The 12,400-nt window shown below is 38.0% G+C and overlaps 1 protein-coding gene across 7 annotated transcripts in view; it reads left to right on the top strand.

Moving 5' to 3' along the window:
- The window catches only part of MELK (maternal embryonic leucine zipper kinase), a 130,165-nt gene that overhangs the window by 89,864 nt on the left and 27,901 nt on the right, over window positions 1-12,400 (top strand). For 2 of the 7 annotated variants that reach the window (XM_042913776.1, XM_042913777.1), the window contains one exon: window positions 1,633-2,156. The exons of 1 other annotated variant lie outside the window; for it this stretch is intronic. In XM_042913776.1, coding sequence (XP_042769710.1) covers window positions 1,633-1,810 — 178 coding nt within the window. In that variant the 3' untranslated portion in view covers window positions 1,811-2,156. Of the gene's footprint in view, window positions 1-590; window positions 677-1,307; window positions 1,400-1,632; window positions 2,157-8,371; window positions 8,673-12,400 lie in introns of those variants that run through there. 4 more of the 7 variants (XR_006196037.1, XM_042913774.1, XM_042913775.1 and 1 more) reach the window with 4 other exon arrangements.

Genomic DNA, 12,400 nt, shown 5'->3' on the forward strand with positions numbered 1-12,400 from the left:
ATAAAAAGAGCCACTAATTGATATAAAAAACATTTAACTAGATTTCAACGTTCAATAAAAAACATTTAACTAGATGTTCAATTTAGAGGAAGATTTTAAGAAACAATCTTTTGCAAAAGTAATTTTACTTTTCATTATCTGTACATGTTGGTAAGCATTCCTTACCTGGACCCTGGCTTTCTTCTTTAGGCATCATCAGAACACATATAACTCGCTCTGACCCGTTCTTCACGCTTGCAGTTTAGCAGTGGGTCCAGAACCTCTAGCCAAATCTATATTAGAAAGCCTTCAATAATTCCTTCAGCATGTGATCTTTATATCAGATCGCCAACTAGCTGTTAACCAATAATTTATCCATCTAACTTACTCATCAACAGCAAAGTGTCTGCCTTGATCCCTTTTTTCCCCTTTTTATCTCTTCTGTTTGTTTTTACCTTCTTTGTGACAAAGAAGAACATCAAAAGCTAAGTTTTTCAGGGATGTGATGTTACTAATCTCAGGTATATTCTATTATTATCTTTTTTCATTCATGAAGAATTGGCTTTTCTCTCCATATGACTGAATTGCCCTATGCTTCATCTTACCGTCAGGAACCTTAACTACAGAATACTTCTTTTGGCATGTCTGATGATGACTGCTCATTTTAAAGAGATGAAGACCCCAAACACATAACTAAGTAAGAGAAAGAATGATATTTTATAAAACCTCAAATACATAACAGATACAAGTAATTTCTCCATGCTTCTGTGGAGCAGTACCTAATCACGTGCCCCACATATTTAGGGAACTGATATTTAAAATTGATCCTGTTGTCTATTATTTAGTAAGACAAATAAAATGAAAATATTTTGCAAACTAATTAAAAAGTTGATTTACATGAATTCAATTTATGTAACTTTGCAGGAACATACCTGATTCTTAAGTCTTAAGATGTCTTTAAGGCTTCATTTGGCCTGGGCTTTTCCATTTTCAAAATTGTTATATGGCAGTTCTAATTTTATTTATACACACACACACACACACACACACACACACGCCCCATGTGTTTCAACCATGGAAATGGACCATCTCCATGGGCTTTCTGTTATAACTCTGCCATAAAGTGTAATGATCATAACCTCTTATTACTATTAGAAAAACCTCAGAAACACACACCCTTCTGACAGGTTGGTGGCTTCAGCTTTATTTATATGAAAGAATTTTCTGATGAGGTGCACACAAAAAAATATTCTTAATCTTCCCTGTGCTTTCCTTTGTTGTGAACATTGTGGAAATGGCCTACTGTTCATGGATTACACTGTTGAAAGAGTTGCATAAGGAAGACCAGAAGATTTCTTGAGCATAAATGGCATTGGTAGCTATGAAAGGAAGGCTTTTCTTTGGACAAGAGAAAGTTCTGGTAAAGCCTTTCATCTTTATTCTTTCTTAAGATCTTAGTTCAGCTTTTGCAAAAACACTAGTCATGCTCCATGATTAAGGTATAGCTAAGTCATTTGGAAACTGTAAGCAGTAAGATATTGCTTAATGAAATAATGGTTCGTTTTCTCCACTGGCCTCCTATGGGCTTAGAGATTTCTTATACAGAATATTCATGGTTCTGCTACTAACTGGCTTCTTATCTTGTTTTCATAGGTATACACTGAAGTGTCAAACACAGTCAGACTTTGGTAAAGTGACAATGCAGTTTGAACTAGAAGTGTGCCAGCTTCAGAAACCCGACGTGGTGGGTATCAAGAGGCAGCGGCTTAAGGGTGATGCCTGGGTTTACAAGAGATTAGTGGAAGACATCCTGTCTAGCTGCAAGGTATAATTGTTGGCTGGTTTACCCCTGCTGGATGAATATGGGTGTGATACAGCCTGTGTGGAGAATGGTATGATTGGTTTGATTTTTAAAGTCCATTGGAACTCTAGACTTGTTTCTAAAGAGCTGTCTTAAAGACAAATATCTTTTTGTTTTTAAACAAAAGATATTTTGCAGATGAGTCTAAGGCAAGCCCATCTGTCATTATCTATTACTGTCTTTTTTAATCATGTGGTTTTGTATATTAATAACTGTTGACTTTCCTAGATTCACTTCCATATGTGAAAACAAGCTCTCAACTATGTCTCCTTTTAATGTGTAATTTCTTTCTGAATAAAATCATTTGTGAATATGGCAGGCTTCTCCTTTTCTTTGTATTTGGTTTTGATACAAATAAAACCTCAAATGGCTTCCTGACAATTAAGTAGAGACTATTTGGAGATGTTTTATCTGTTATCAAATATGCCTTGGGCAGAAAAAACAGATAAGAATTCATTTGCATAATTTTTTCCTGTCTCTGATTTAAGTAGGATTTATTGAGATCGTTAACTAAGTCACAGCTGTGGTTACCAGAGTTAAACAACACATTTAATATGTTGAATAAAAGAGTATTGACTTCAGTAAGTGTGTTCGGTCAACAATGATAAGTATCTGAACTATGAGCCCCCATGAAATGTTACTTTATGGTAATTTTCCTTAAGTCTCAATGTTGGCCCCAAATTTGTGTTTTTATTTCATTTTATTGGTCTCTAAAGGCTAGCACTCAAGTTGTATTTGTATGGATTTTACCAATTAAACTAGTTGGAGAAAAAATAGCTGACTACTTCTAGTCCGTAGTGAGGGAGTATTCTGTCACTCATTTATTCAGTAAACATTTACTAAATGGTTTAGGTCCTGGGGCTGAAGATAATACTGTCTAGTAAACTCAAGGAGTTCAGAATCTATTAAGGGGAGATGCTTAAACTAGTATTTATAGCATAGAGAGGATGACCAACTTTGTCTGGAGGACTAAGGATGATTTTTTGGAGGAAACAGTATTTGTCTTGAAGGATATATAGACGTTCATCAGAAAGAGAAGAGGGAATATGACATTCTTGACAACAAGAAGTGTATGTGCAAAGGCATGGAAATCTAAAATGGTCATGCCGTGTTGAGGGCGGAGGCAGAAGGTGGTGCAAGGGGGAAATAGTAGGAGACGAGGGTTAAACATTGAGTTGGAAGTAAGTGACAAAAGAATTTGAAGGAACCTCAATGCTCCAATAAACTGTTTTGGCAAAGGGAAGCCGTTCAAGGGTTTTACATTTTTTATAATAGCTCTATTGAAATATAATTCACATATTGTAATATTCACCTCTTTAAAGTGTACAATTCAGTGGGTTTAATTATAATCACATTTGTGCAGCCATCCCCATAATCTAATTTTAGAACATTTTCATCATGTCAAAGAGAAACCCTGTATCCAGTAGTGGTCACTCCCAGTTCCCCCACCTTACAGCTCCTGGCACCCACTAATCTACTTTCTGTCTCTGGATTTGAGTGTTCTGGACATTTCATATGAATGGACTCATACAATATGTGCCTGTTGTGTCTGGCTTCTTTTTCAAGATTCATTATTTTCTATCATGTGTCACTACTTCATTCCATTTTACAGCTTAATATCCCATTGTATGGATATATCACGTTTTGTTTATCCATTTATCAATGGGTAGACATTTGGTTTGTTTATACTTCTTGGCTATTGTGAATAATGTTGCTGTGAACATTTGTGTACAGATTTTTGTGTGGTCATATGTTTCCAGTTCTCTTGTGTGTATGTATACCTAGGAGTGGAATTGCTGAGTCATTTAACATTTTGAGGAACTGACGAACTGCTTACCATTTTATGATCCCACCAGTGATCTATGAGGGTTCTAATTTTTCTCCGTTCTCTATAACATTTGTTATTGTCTGCCCATTTTATTTTAGCTCTGTGAAGTGGTATCTCATTATGGTTTTGATTTGCTTTTCCCTAGTGACTAACGATGTTGAGCATCTTTTCATGTGCTTATTGGTCGTACATCTTTTTGGAGAAATATCTATTCAGATCCTTTGGCCATTTTTAATTGGGTTGTTTATCTTTTTATTATTGAGTTGCAAGAAGTCTATAGCTCCAGCTGTAAGTCCCTTATCAAATATATGATTTGCAAATTTTTTCTCTCATTCTTGTAGGTAGTTTTTTTACTTTCTTGATGGTATCTTTTGAAAAACAAAAGTTTAAAATTTTCTAAAGTCCATCTATTTTTATTTTTATAAAACATAAGAGAAGAATCATTCTTCTATCCCAATGGCAGATGGCATGGTCTGGAACAGTGTTTTTCAAAAACTTTTCGCCATGAACCACAGTAAGAAGTCTGTTTTACTTTGGGATGCATTACACATAAATATATTTATAAAACACTGCTTAGCCTTACTATAAGCGTGATACTATTTTCTATTGTTTTTTCCTTTGTAAACATCTATCTTACAATTGCAATCCTTACATTGGAGTTTCTTAGTATATTTACTTTAAAAATTAAAATTAAAGACAATTTTTTTTTGGTATTAATTCAGCCTAGAAATGCTGTTATTGGCTCCATCAGACTGGATCAAGTAAAAATAGATACCCTGACTGCTATTTAGCCTAAATCTTCCTTTTCTTTAAGGAAAAGAAATGTTAATGTTTGCCATATCATCTAAAATCTATCACTTAGCTCAAATATTATAGAACCACTTGGAAAATTAAAGGAGTATAGTTGTGAGTTGAGGAAATGAGGCTGCTTTTGTTCGTTTAGATTGTTGGTGCTAAGCTAAATGTGCATAGTTTTAGGTTGGCTTCACTTTCCGTTGTCCAGCCACACCTGGACTTCTTTGGAGGGTGTGTGTGCATTTTATGTCCAGAGGAAGGCAGTGTGAAGTGGGGAGGGAGCCTCTGAGGAACGGTTGAAGGAACTGGGAGTTTGGGGAACAACTTAGGGCACCAACCTCCGAATACCTGAATGTCTGTCATGAAGGGAGAACATGAGGCTTGTTTGGGTGACAGTGGCAGACAAAGTCCAGTGAGAAGTTGGAGGTAGAGGTTATATCTTACTCATCTTTGTGGTCTCCGTATTTACTCAGTATATACTTATGAAGTTGAACCATATTGAAGTTAAGCTTACAGTAAAAGGGCTTTCAGAAAAAGTCCAAGCTTCCTGACAAGAGAAAGGGTGCTAGGAATTTGGTGGTTTCCCTGTCATTGGAGGTGTTCAGACATGTTGGACAGCCATTCATAGGACAGGTCATAAAAGGGATTTAAGTATTGAACCGAACCAGTAGTCCTGAACCTCCTATCTGAACCTCTGTCTGTGATCCAGATGACAGTGTGGAAGATAATGAATCACTTGTTTGCATACTGGGAATAGAGTGACCGAGAAACTTTGGCAGCAGCAGTTTAGGTAATATTGAATATTTTACAAATTGGGAATGATAGAATGGTGAATGAGTCGTATGAGCAATAAAGGATTGTGTTTGTTGGCTGTGATAGGGAAAAAGAGAGTAATGATCATAGTACCTAGTATTGAACACCCACTATGTGCCAGCCACTGCACTGGATGATTTATGTCAGGCGTTAGCAGACTATGGCCTATGGGCCACCTCTATAGCCTCTTTTGATAGTTCTGTTGAAACTCATCTTATCTATGACTGTTTCTGTGCTACAGTGGCAGAGTTGAGTAAATGTGACAGACTGTATGTCCTGCAAAGAATATTTACAATTATAAAGTGTTTACAGAAAAAGTTTGCTGACCCTTGATTTAGATAAATGTTTTTAAATCTAAACATATGAACTCATTTAGTCTTTACACTAACTCTGCATGGTTGGTGGTATCCCTTTTTACAGAGGAGAAAGCTGAGTCTCGGGCAAAGTAATAACTCTCTCAAGGTCGTAAAACCTGTAAGTGTATTGGATTTGAATCAGGCATGACAGGCTCCAAAGTCCATGCTCTTTCCTATACTAGAAACAGACGTAATACCTCTCTCCTGAACTTGTATCATATAGGAAAGTATTATTATATATGATACTTATCAAAAGATTGCTTCTTTCTATAGCAGCAATCTTACACAAACAGGTTAAGATGTAGGAAAACTTGGCTAATTCAGACCTTATTACAGTGTAATTTACTACAGCTGAGTGTGTTATGTGATTCTTCTTGGTGAAGGTAATTAGTAAGAATATAGTCTACTAAGGAAATAAGAACTGAAAGACTTTCAGCTTCTTGGTTCCACAGTGATTTTATGCATTTTTAAAGAGTTTGTTTTTGATTATTTTGTAATATGGGCCTGTAGAATTATATATTTTAAAGCCTTTCTGTAGGTTCTGGGTTAGGATCCATTTCCTTACATTTTCTAATTTCTGGAGGCTGCCCACATTTCTCAGTTCATGGCCGTCTTCCTCCATCTTCACACAAAGGCAAGTTGGGTCCTTTTTGCATCACATCACTCCCTCCGCAGTCACGTTTCCCTCTGACTCAGAACTCTTCTCTCCCTCTTCCACTTTTAAAGACCGTAATGATTACATTGGGCCCACTCATGTAATGCAGGAGTATTTCCCTGTCTTAAGGTTAGCTGTTGGCAACCTTAATTCTGTTTGCAAGCTTAATTCTCTTTTGACATGGAACATCATATTCCTAGATCCCAGGAATTAGGATGCAATGTCTATGGTGCAGGGGCATTCTGCCCGTCACAATTGTCAACTGATTTTTGACAAAGACACCAGGACAACTCCGTGGGGTAAAAGAACAAATGGTGTTCAACAAATGGTGTTCAGGGGCGCCTGGCTGGCTCAATTGGTAGAACATGCAACTTTTGAACTTAAGGTTGTGATTTCGTGGGTGTGGAGATTACTTAAAAATAAAATCTTAAAAAAAAAAAAAATGGTGTTCCGGTAATTGGATATCCACATGCAAAAAATGAAGTTGGACCCCTCACACCATATTGAAAAAATTAACTTAAAATGGATCAGAACCTAAATGTAAAGGCTAAAATGATAAAAATTCTTAGAAAAAAAATGTGGGAGTAAAAGAAACCTTTGATTAGGCAATGGTTATATAGATAAGATATGAAAAGCAGAAGCAACAAATGGAAAAATAGATACATTGGACTTCACCAAAATGAAAAACTTTTGTGCTTCAGAGGACACCAAAAAAAAAATGAAAAGAGAACCTACAGAATGGGAGAAAATATTTGCTAAATACATCTGATAAATGACTTGTATCCAAAATATAAAAGAATTCTTGTACGCCTGGGTGGCTCAGTCGGTTAAGCGTCCAACTCTTGTTTCAGCTCAGGTCATGATCTTACAGTTTGTGAGTTCAAGCCTTGCAGAGGGCTCTCTCTCTGTGCCCCTCCCACACTTCCCTCCTCTCAAAATAAATAAATAAACCTTAAAAAAAAAAGAATCTGAAAACTGTACGAAAACAGCACAATTTTAAAAATGGGCAAAAGATCTGAACAATACTTCACCAAAGTAGATACATGGATGGCAAATAAATGTATGACAAGATGCTCAACATCATTTGTCTTTAGAGAATTTCAAGTTAAAATAAGATGCCACTACACACCTATTACAATGGCTAAAATCCAAGAAATGGACAATACCAAATGCCGCAAAGGATGTGGAGCAACAGGAACTCTCATTCATTGCTGCTAGAGTGCAAGATAACACATCCACTTTGGACGACAGTTTGACAATGTCTTATAAAGCTAAACATAACCTCACTATGTAATTCAGTAATTGTGCTCCTAGGTCTTTGCCCAATGGATTTGAAAACCTAGGTCCACAAAAACTTGTGTGTGAATGTTTATTCATAATTGTCAAAAATTGGAAGCCACAAAAATATTCTTCAATATGTGAGTGGATAAACAGACTTTGGTACATCCATATAATTGAATATTTTTCAACAATAAAAAGAAATGAGGTATCAAACCACAAAAGGACCTGAAGGAATATTAAATGCAAATTACTAAGCGAAAAAAAACCAATCTGAAGAGGCTACCCATTGTACGATTATAATTATATGGCATTCTGGAAGGGGTAAAACTGTAGAGACATTAAAAAAAATCAGTGGTTGCCACGGGATGGGAAGTAGTATTGAATCAGTGAAGCATGGGAATTTTTAGGGTGGTAAAACTATTCTGTATGATACTGTAATGGTGGATAAGTACTATTACACATTTGTGAAATCCTATCAAACTTTATAGCACAAAGAGGAAACTCTAGTTTGTCTGAATCTGTTCAGGCTGCTTTAGCAAAGTACCATAGACTGGATGGCTTAAACAGCACTTATTTAAGGGGCTCCTGGGTGGCTCAGTCTGTTAAGCGTCCTACTTTGGCTCAGGTCATGATTTCACGGCTCATGAGTTCAAGCCCTAAATTGGGCTCTGTGCTGACAGCTCAGAACCTGGAGCCTGCTTCATGTTCTATGTCTCCCTCTCTCTCTGCCCCTCCCCTGCTCATGCTGTCTCTCTCTGTCTCTCAAAAATAAATAAACATTAAACAGCACTTATTTTTCACAGTTCTGGAGGCTGAGAAATCCCCCAAGATCAAGGTGCTGGCAGATGCCTGCTGCCTGGTTCAGGCAGCTATCTTCTCCCTGTGACCCTACATGGTGGAAGAAATGAGGAAGCTGTCTGAGGTCTCTTTTGTAAAGGCACGAATCCCATTCATGACGGCTCCATCCTCATGACCTAATCACCTCCCAAAGCCCTACCTCTGGACACCATCACATTGGAGATCAAGTTTTCAACGTATGAATTGAGGATGGAGGGCAGACACAAACATTCAGTCTGTAGTATTACTGTATGTGAATTACATCATTTGAGAAGTTGGGCTATCTCAGGAAGGAATGTATACTGTGACAAGAGAAACTATTAAAAAATGTATGAAATAGCCTCACTGAAGAGGGTGGGGGGAAAGGTACAGATCCGAGTAACTTTGGAAATGAGAGTGTGTAAGAAGCAAGACAAAAGGAGTCACACATAAACACTGATGACAAAATGGTTTCCCATGAGAAGACAGATTAACAGTTCTGATACTTGTATACTGGAATTGAAGTAGATGGATGGTAAATGGTAGAAGCTAGATTTCTCACTGTTGGCGTGGGAATTTACAGATAAGCAAAGGAAGGGGGCTAGAATGATCGATGCCCATGTGGTGATGGATTAGGGAAGGAGACATTAGTAAGAACTCATTTACCTTAATATAGATACAGATGGTTGCATATAGAAATAGTTATAGATATGTATATATTTACAACTTAGTGTTTCTTTGTTCTGTTAGCTGAGAAGCTCTGAAAGGCACTCTGGTAGCAACAAGCAGACCTACTGCCCAGATCTTGGTTTTTCATACCATTCTCCAATAAAAGGTACTAGGACTCCTTGGAGAAATGGCTGACCCTAGGACTGAGGCAGGAAATATGCAAGATGGGTCTGAAACAGTGCCAGAAAGTAAGGAAATGCTGATAACAGCAACACTCACCTTGATGGGAATGTGTCAGTAAGTGGAGAGAACTTGGAGCTATTGGCAGATTTTTAAAAATGTAAGATTTTTGAAATGAGAGTTATTGTGAAAGCTCTGTTACGTCTGAGCAGAGAGATCTTGGGCAGTTGCTTGGCTTCAGGAAGCTTTAGGTTTTCAGCTGTTAAAGGGGAAAAAAAACTGACTCATAATAGAGGATCTGTTCAAAGTAAGCCCAGAAGATGAGTTTCACAGCATCCTAACTGCACTCTATGTGGAGTGGTCTTGTTAAAACATAAATCTGTTATGTATGCCCATTCCCAGTCCTTCCACTACTGATCTTAATGCCTTCCAAATGATTAGCCCGTTGACTCAAGGCCATTTGTTGAATATGCATTCATTCTTGACTCACTTTTAACTTCATTTAGTTCAGTTATTCAGTTGACATTTATTGAAATTGAACTCCACAGTTGGTGCTAGGTGAGACATGGGAAAGAATACATGTATTGTACTGCCATCAGGGTGCTTAGGGTGTCCATGAGGAACCTGTTGGATAGCGCCAAGATGCATTGAAGTTCTCACATGCGGTTTGGGCGTCTCCTTTCCACGGGATCCTCTAAGCCAACTTCCCAAGAGCCACCTGTTTCTCATAGCATATGAGAAGGGTCTAGAGTATGACCTCTTGTTCCTACTTTAAGCATTTTGAGTCTTCAAAAGACCAGCTCTGGCGTTTTGTATCACTGTGAGACTGTGCGCTTTAGCAGGAAGAACACTAGATTCTGGAACTCAGGTACATGGACTTCAGAGCTGATTCTGCTTATGACCTTAGGTAGGTTTCTAGCCATCTCTAGGTTTGTTTTTATAACCATGATACACACATGCAAACACATACAATCCTCTTAGGGTCTCTCCTAGCTGGTGCCACAAATGACATTGATGTTTGATGTGTAATTAGGAGTGACGATTTAAAGTTTCAGCTACGATAAGTAGCTCCAACAGAGCAGCTACAAACACCTCACCATGTGACATAAGTATATACTAAAAATACAACAGTCCTTACAAAGGACACTCTGGCTTAGACAACACTCATCCTCTATATTTAGGTGTTTATTCTGCTGATCTGTTTGGTGTTCTGAATTCTCAGTCTGGTTTATACATGCTGAGAAGCCTCAGGCATTCACTTGATGGAGAGAAATAACTTGCATAGGAAAAATATTTAGAATTACTTAGCACAGAGTTATAGAGTAGAAAGATTTAATTCCAAGGGAAACCACAAAGTTTGGTGGTTGATGGGAAATTTCTTGCATTTGTTCTAAAAGACATAAATCATCCAAAAGTCTCGTGTAGTCAGGGTGTACACAGAAAGGAGAGTGATACACTTTGATATTTTAATGTCAGAGCTGCAAAAAAAAAAAAAAAAAAAAAAAAAGCCTTTGGAGAAGGGTATATCTCTCAGGATTTAATATTTTTATTTTAATATTTTAATGTATTTTTAATGTTAAATTGTATTGTTTTGGGCTAGATATTAGAAGGAGGAAACATTGATTTATACACTTTCAGAGCTGAAAGTGGCCCTTGAAATAAAAGCCTACTGCCCTTCTCCCCACCTACCCCGTCCCTGCCATGTCCTTAGCTGAGAGGAGGATCTTTTTTTTTTTTAGAGAGAGAGAGATGGAAAGAAATCATAGGGGACAAGTCCAGGGTGACAAGATCCACCATCCATCATTGCTCCTGACCACGAACAGTTGGAGCCTTTCTCTTTACTCTGTGGGTTTTTTTTTAATTAACCTTTTTTCATTTTTCCTACTTTAGAATTTCACATTATAGTCCTTTGTTCATTCTCCTCTTTTCTCTCGATAATGAAAATGGATATAATATGAACTTAAACTCACTTGCCCTGGGTCATTGCCAGTGCTTAATAAAAGTGTATTAGTATTTGTAGTAATGATAATAACCCGCAGATAATGATGTCGCTAAAGACCAAAGGGTCCCCTTGCATGAGAAGCCCCCCCTTTCAGTCTCCTAGCTTTGCTGGATTTAACGGAGACCTTGACTGCTTCAGATAGTCATTGTCCCTTTTAAATTATCAAGGTTTCATGGAGACAAGCATTCTTCACTTAAGAGTTTTCCAGACTGTCTGATGTGCTGGGCTCTGGATAACCTTGTTCCTATGTCATCATATGTCATGCTGCCTCTCGGAAATTGTTCCCTGATGTTTGCAAAAATGAACTACTTAAGGGAAAACCAGAAGAAATTCCCTTTGTTCACTTACACACACACACACACACACACACACACACACACACATACACATGCACGCACACACACACACTTCACTATTGGAAATGGTTACACTCAGGTAAGTGAGTCAGGGTCATGAGGAGATTTGAAGGTGTGTGATATGAGGAATGGCAGAAGAAATGGAGATAGCCAGACTTTACAGAGACAAGACCAAGGAGCAGATGTGACAGGCATCTTCAAAAATCTGAAGATATGTGGAAGTGCATTTGGACTTTCTGGGTGGACCTATTGGGTATAAAGAAGACCAAAGGTATGGGTATAATAAGCTGGATTTGGTTTGATTCGAGGTAGGCCTTTCTTCTTAGTTGTCTAAGAAGGAAACATGCTTGCCCGGAAAATGGCCAGTCCCCTATCCCTGGAGTGCTCAAACAGCAGCCTCCCAACTGGGACTGTTGAGGGTTATAAGGAGTAGGTGATGTTTGAAATAAATCCCTCAAGGTTCCTTTTAACCCTGAGGGGCAATAATTCTGTTAGGTTCTTGCTATGAGAATTGAGGATCCAATTTCTACATTGTGGAGAGGGGGCCCCAGGGTTTCTTGGTAAAATGTTCAAGTCTGGGATCTGGCCTTAAGAAGGGGAAAATGGCCCTTTCCAATGGCCCAGCATCTCCCCTGGCCCCAGGGTTATATGAGTAGATCTAAGCCCTGGACAAACTGCAGCCATTGCCAACTACATGTCTGAAGAAGAGCGGAAGGAGTTGAAGAGACACAGGAGAGGAAACAACAAATCATCAAAGTTAAGAGAGGAGGCCTTTGAGAGAAAGATAGACAGCAGTCCTGGAGGCTTCT

This window comes from Panthera leo, chromosome D4, assembly GCF_018350215.1.
Source record: "Panthera leo isolate Ple1 chromosome D4, P.leo_Ple1_pat1.1, whole genome shotgun sequence".
Lineage (NCBI taxonomy): Eukaryota > Metazoa > Chordata > Mammalia > Carnivora > Felidae > Panthera > Panthera leo.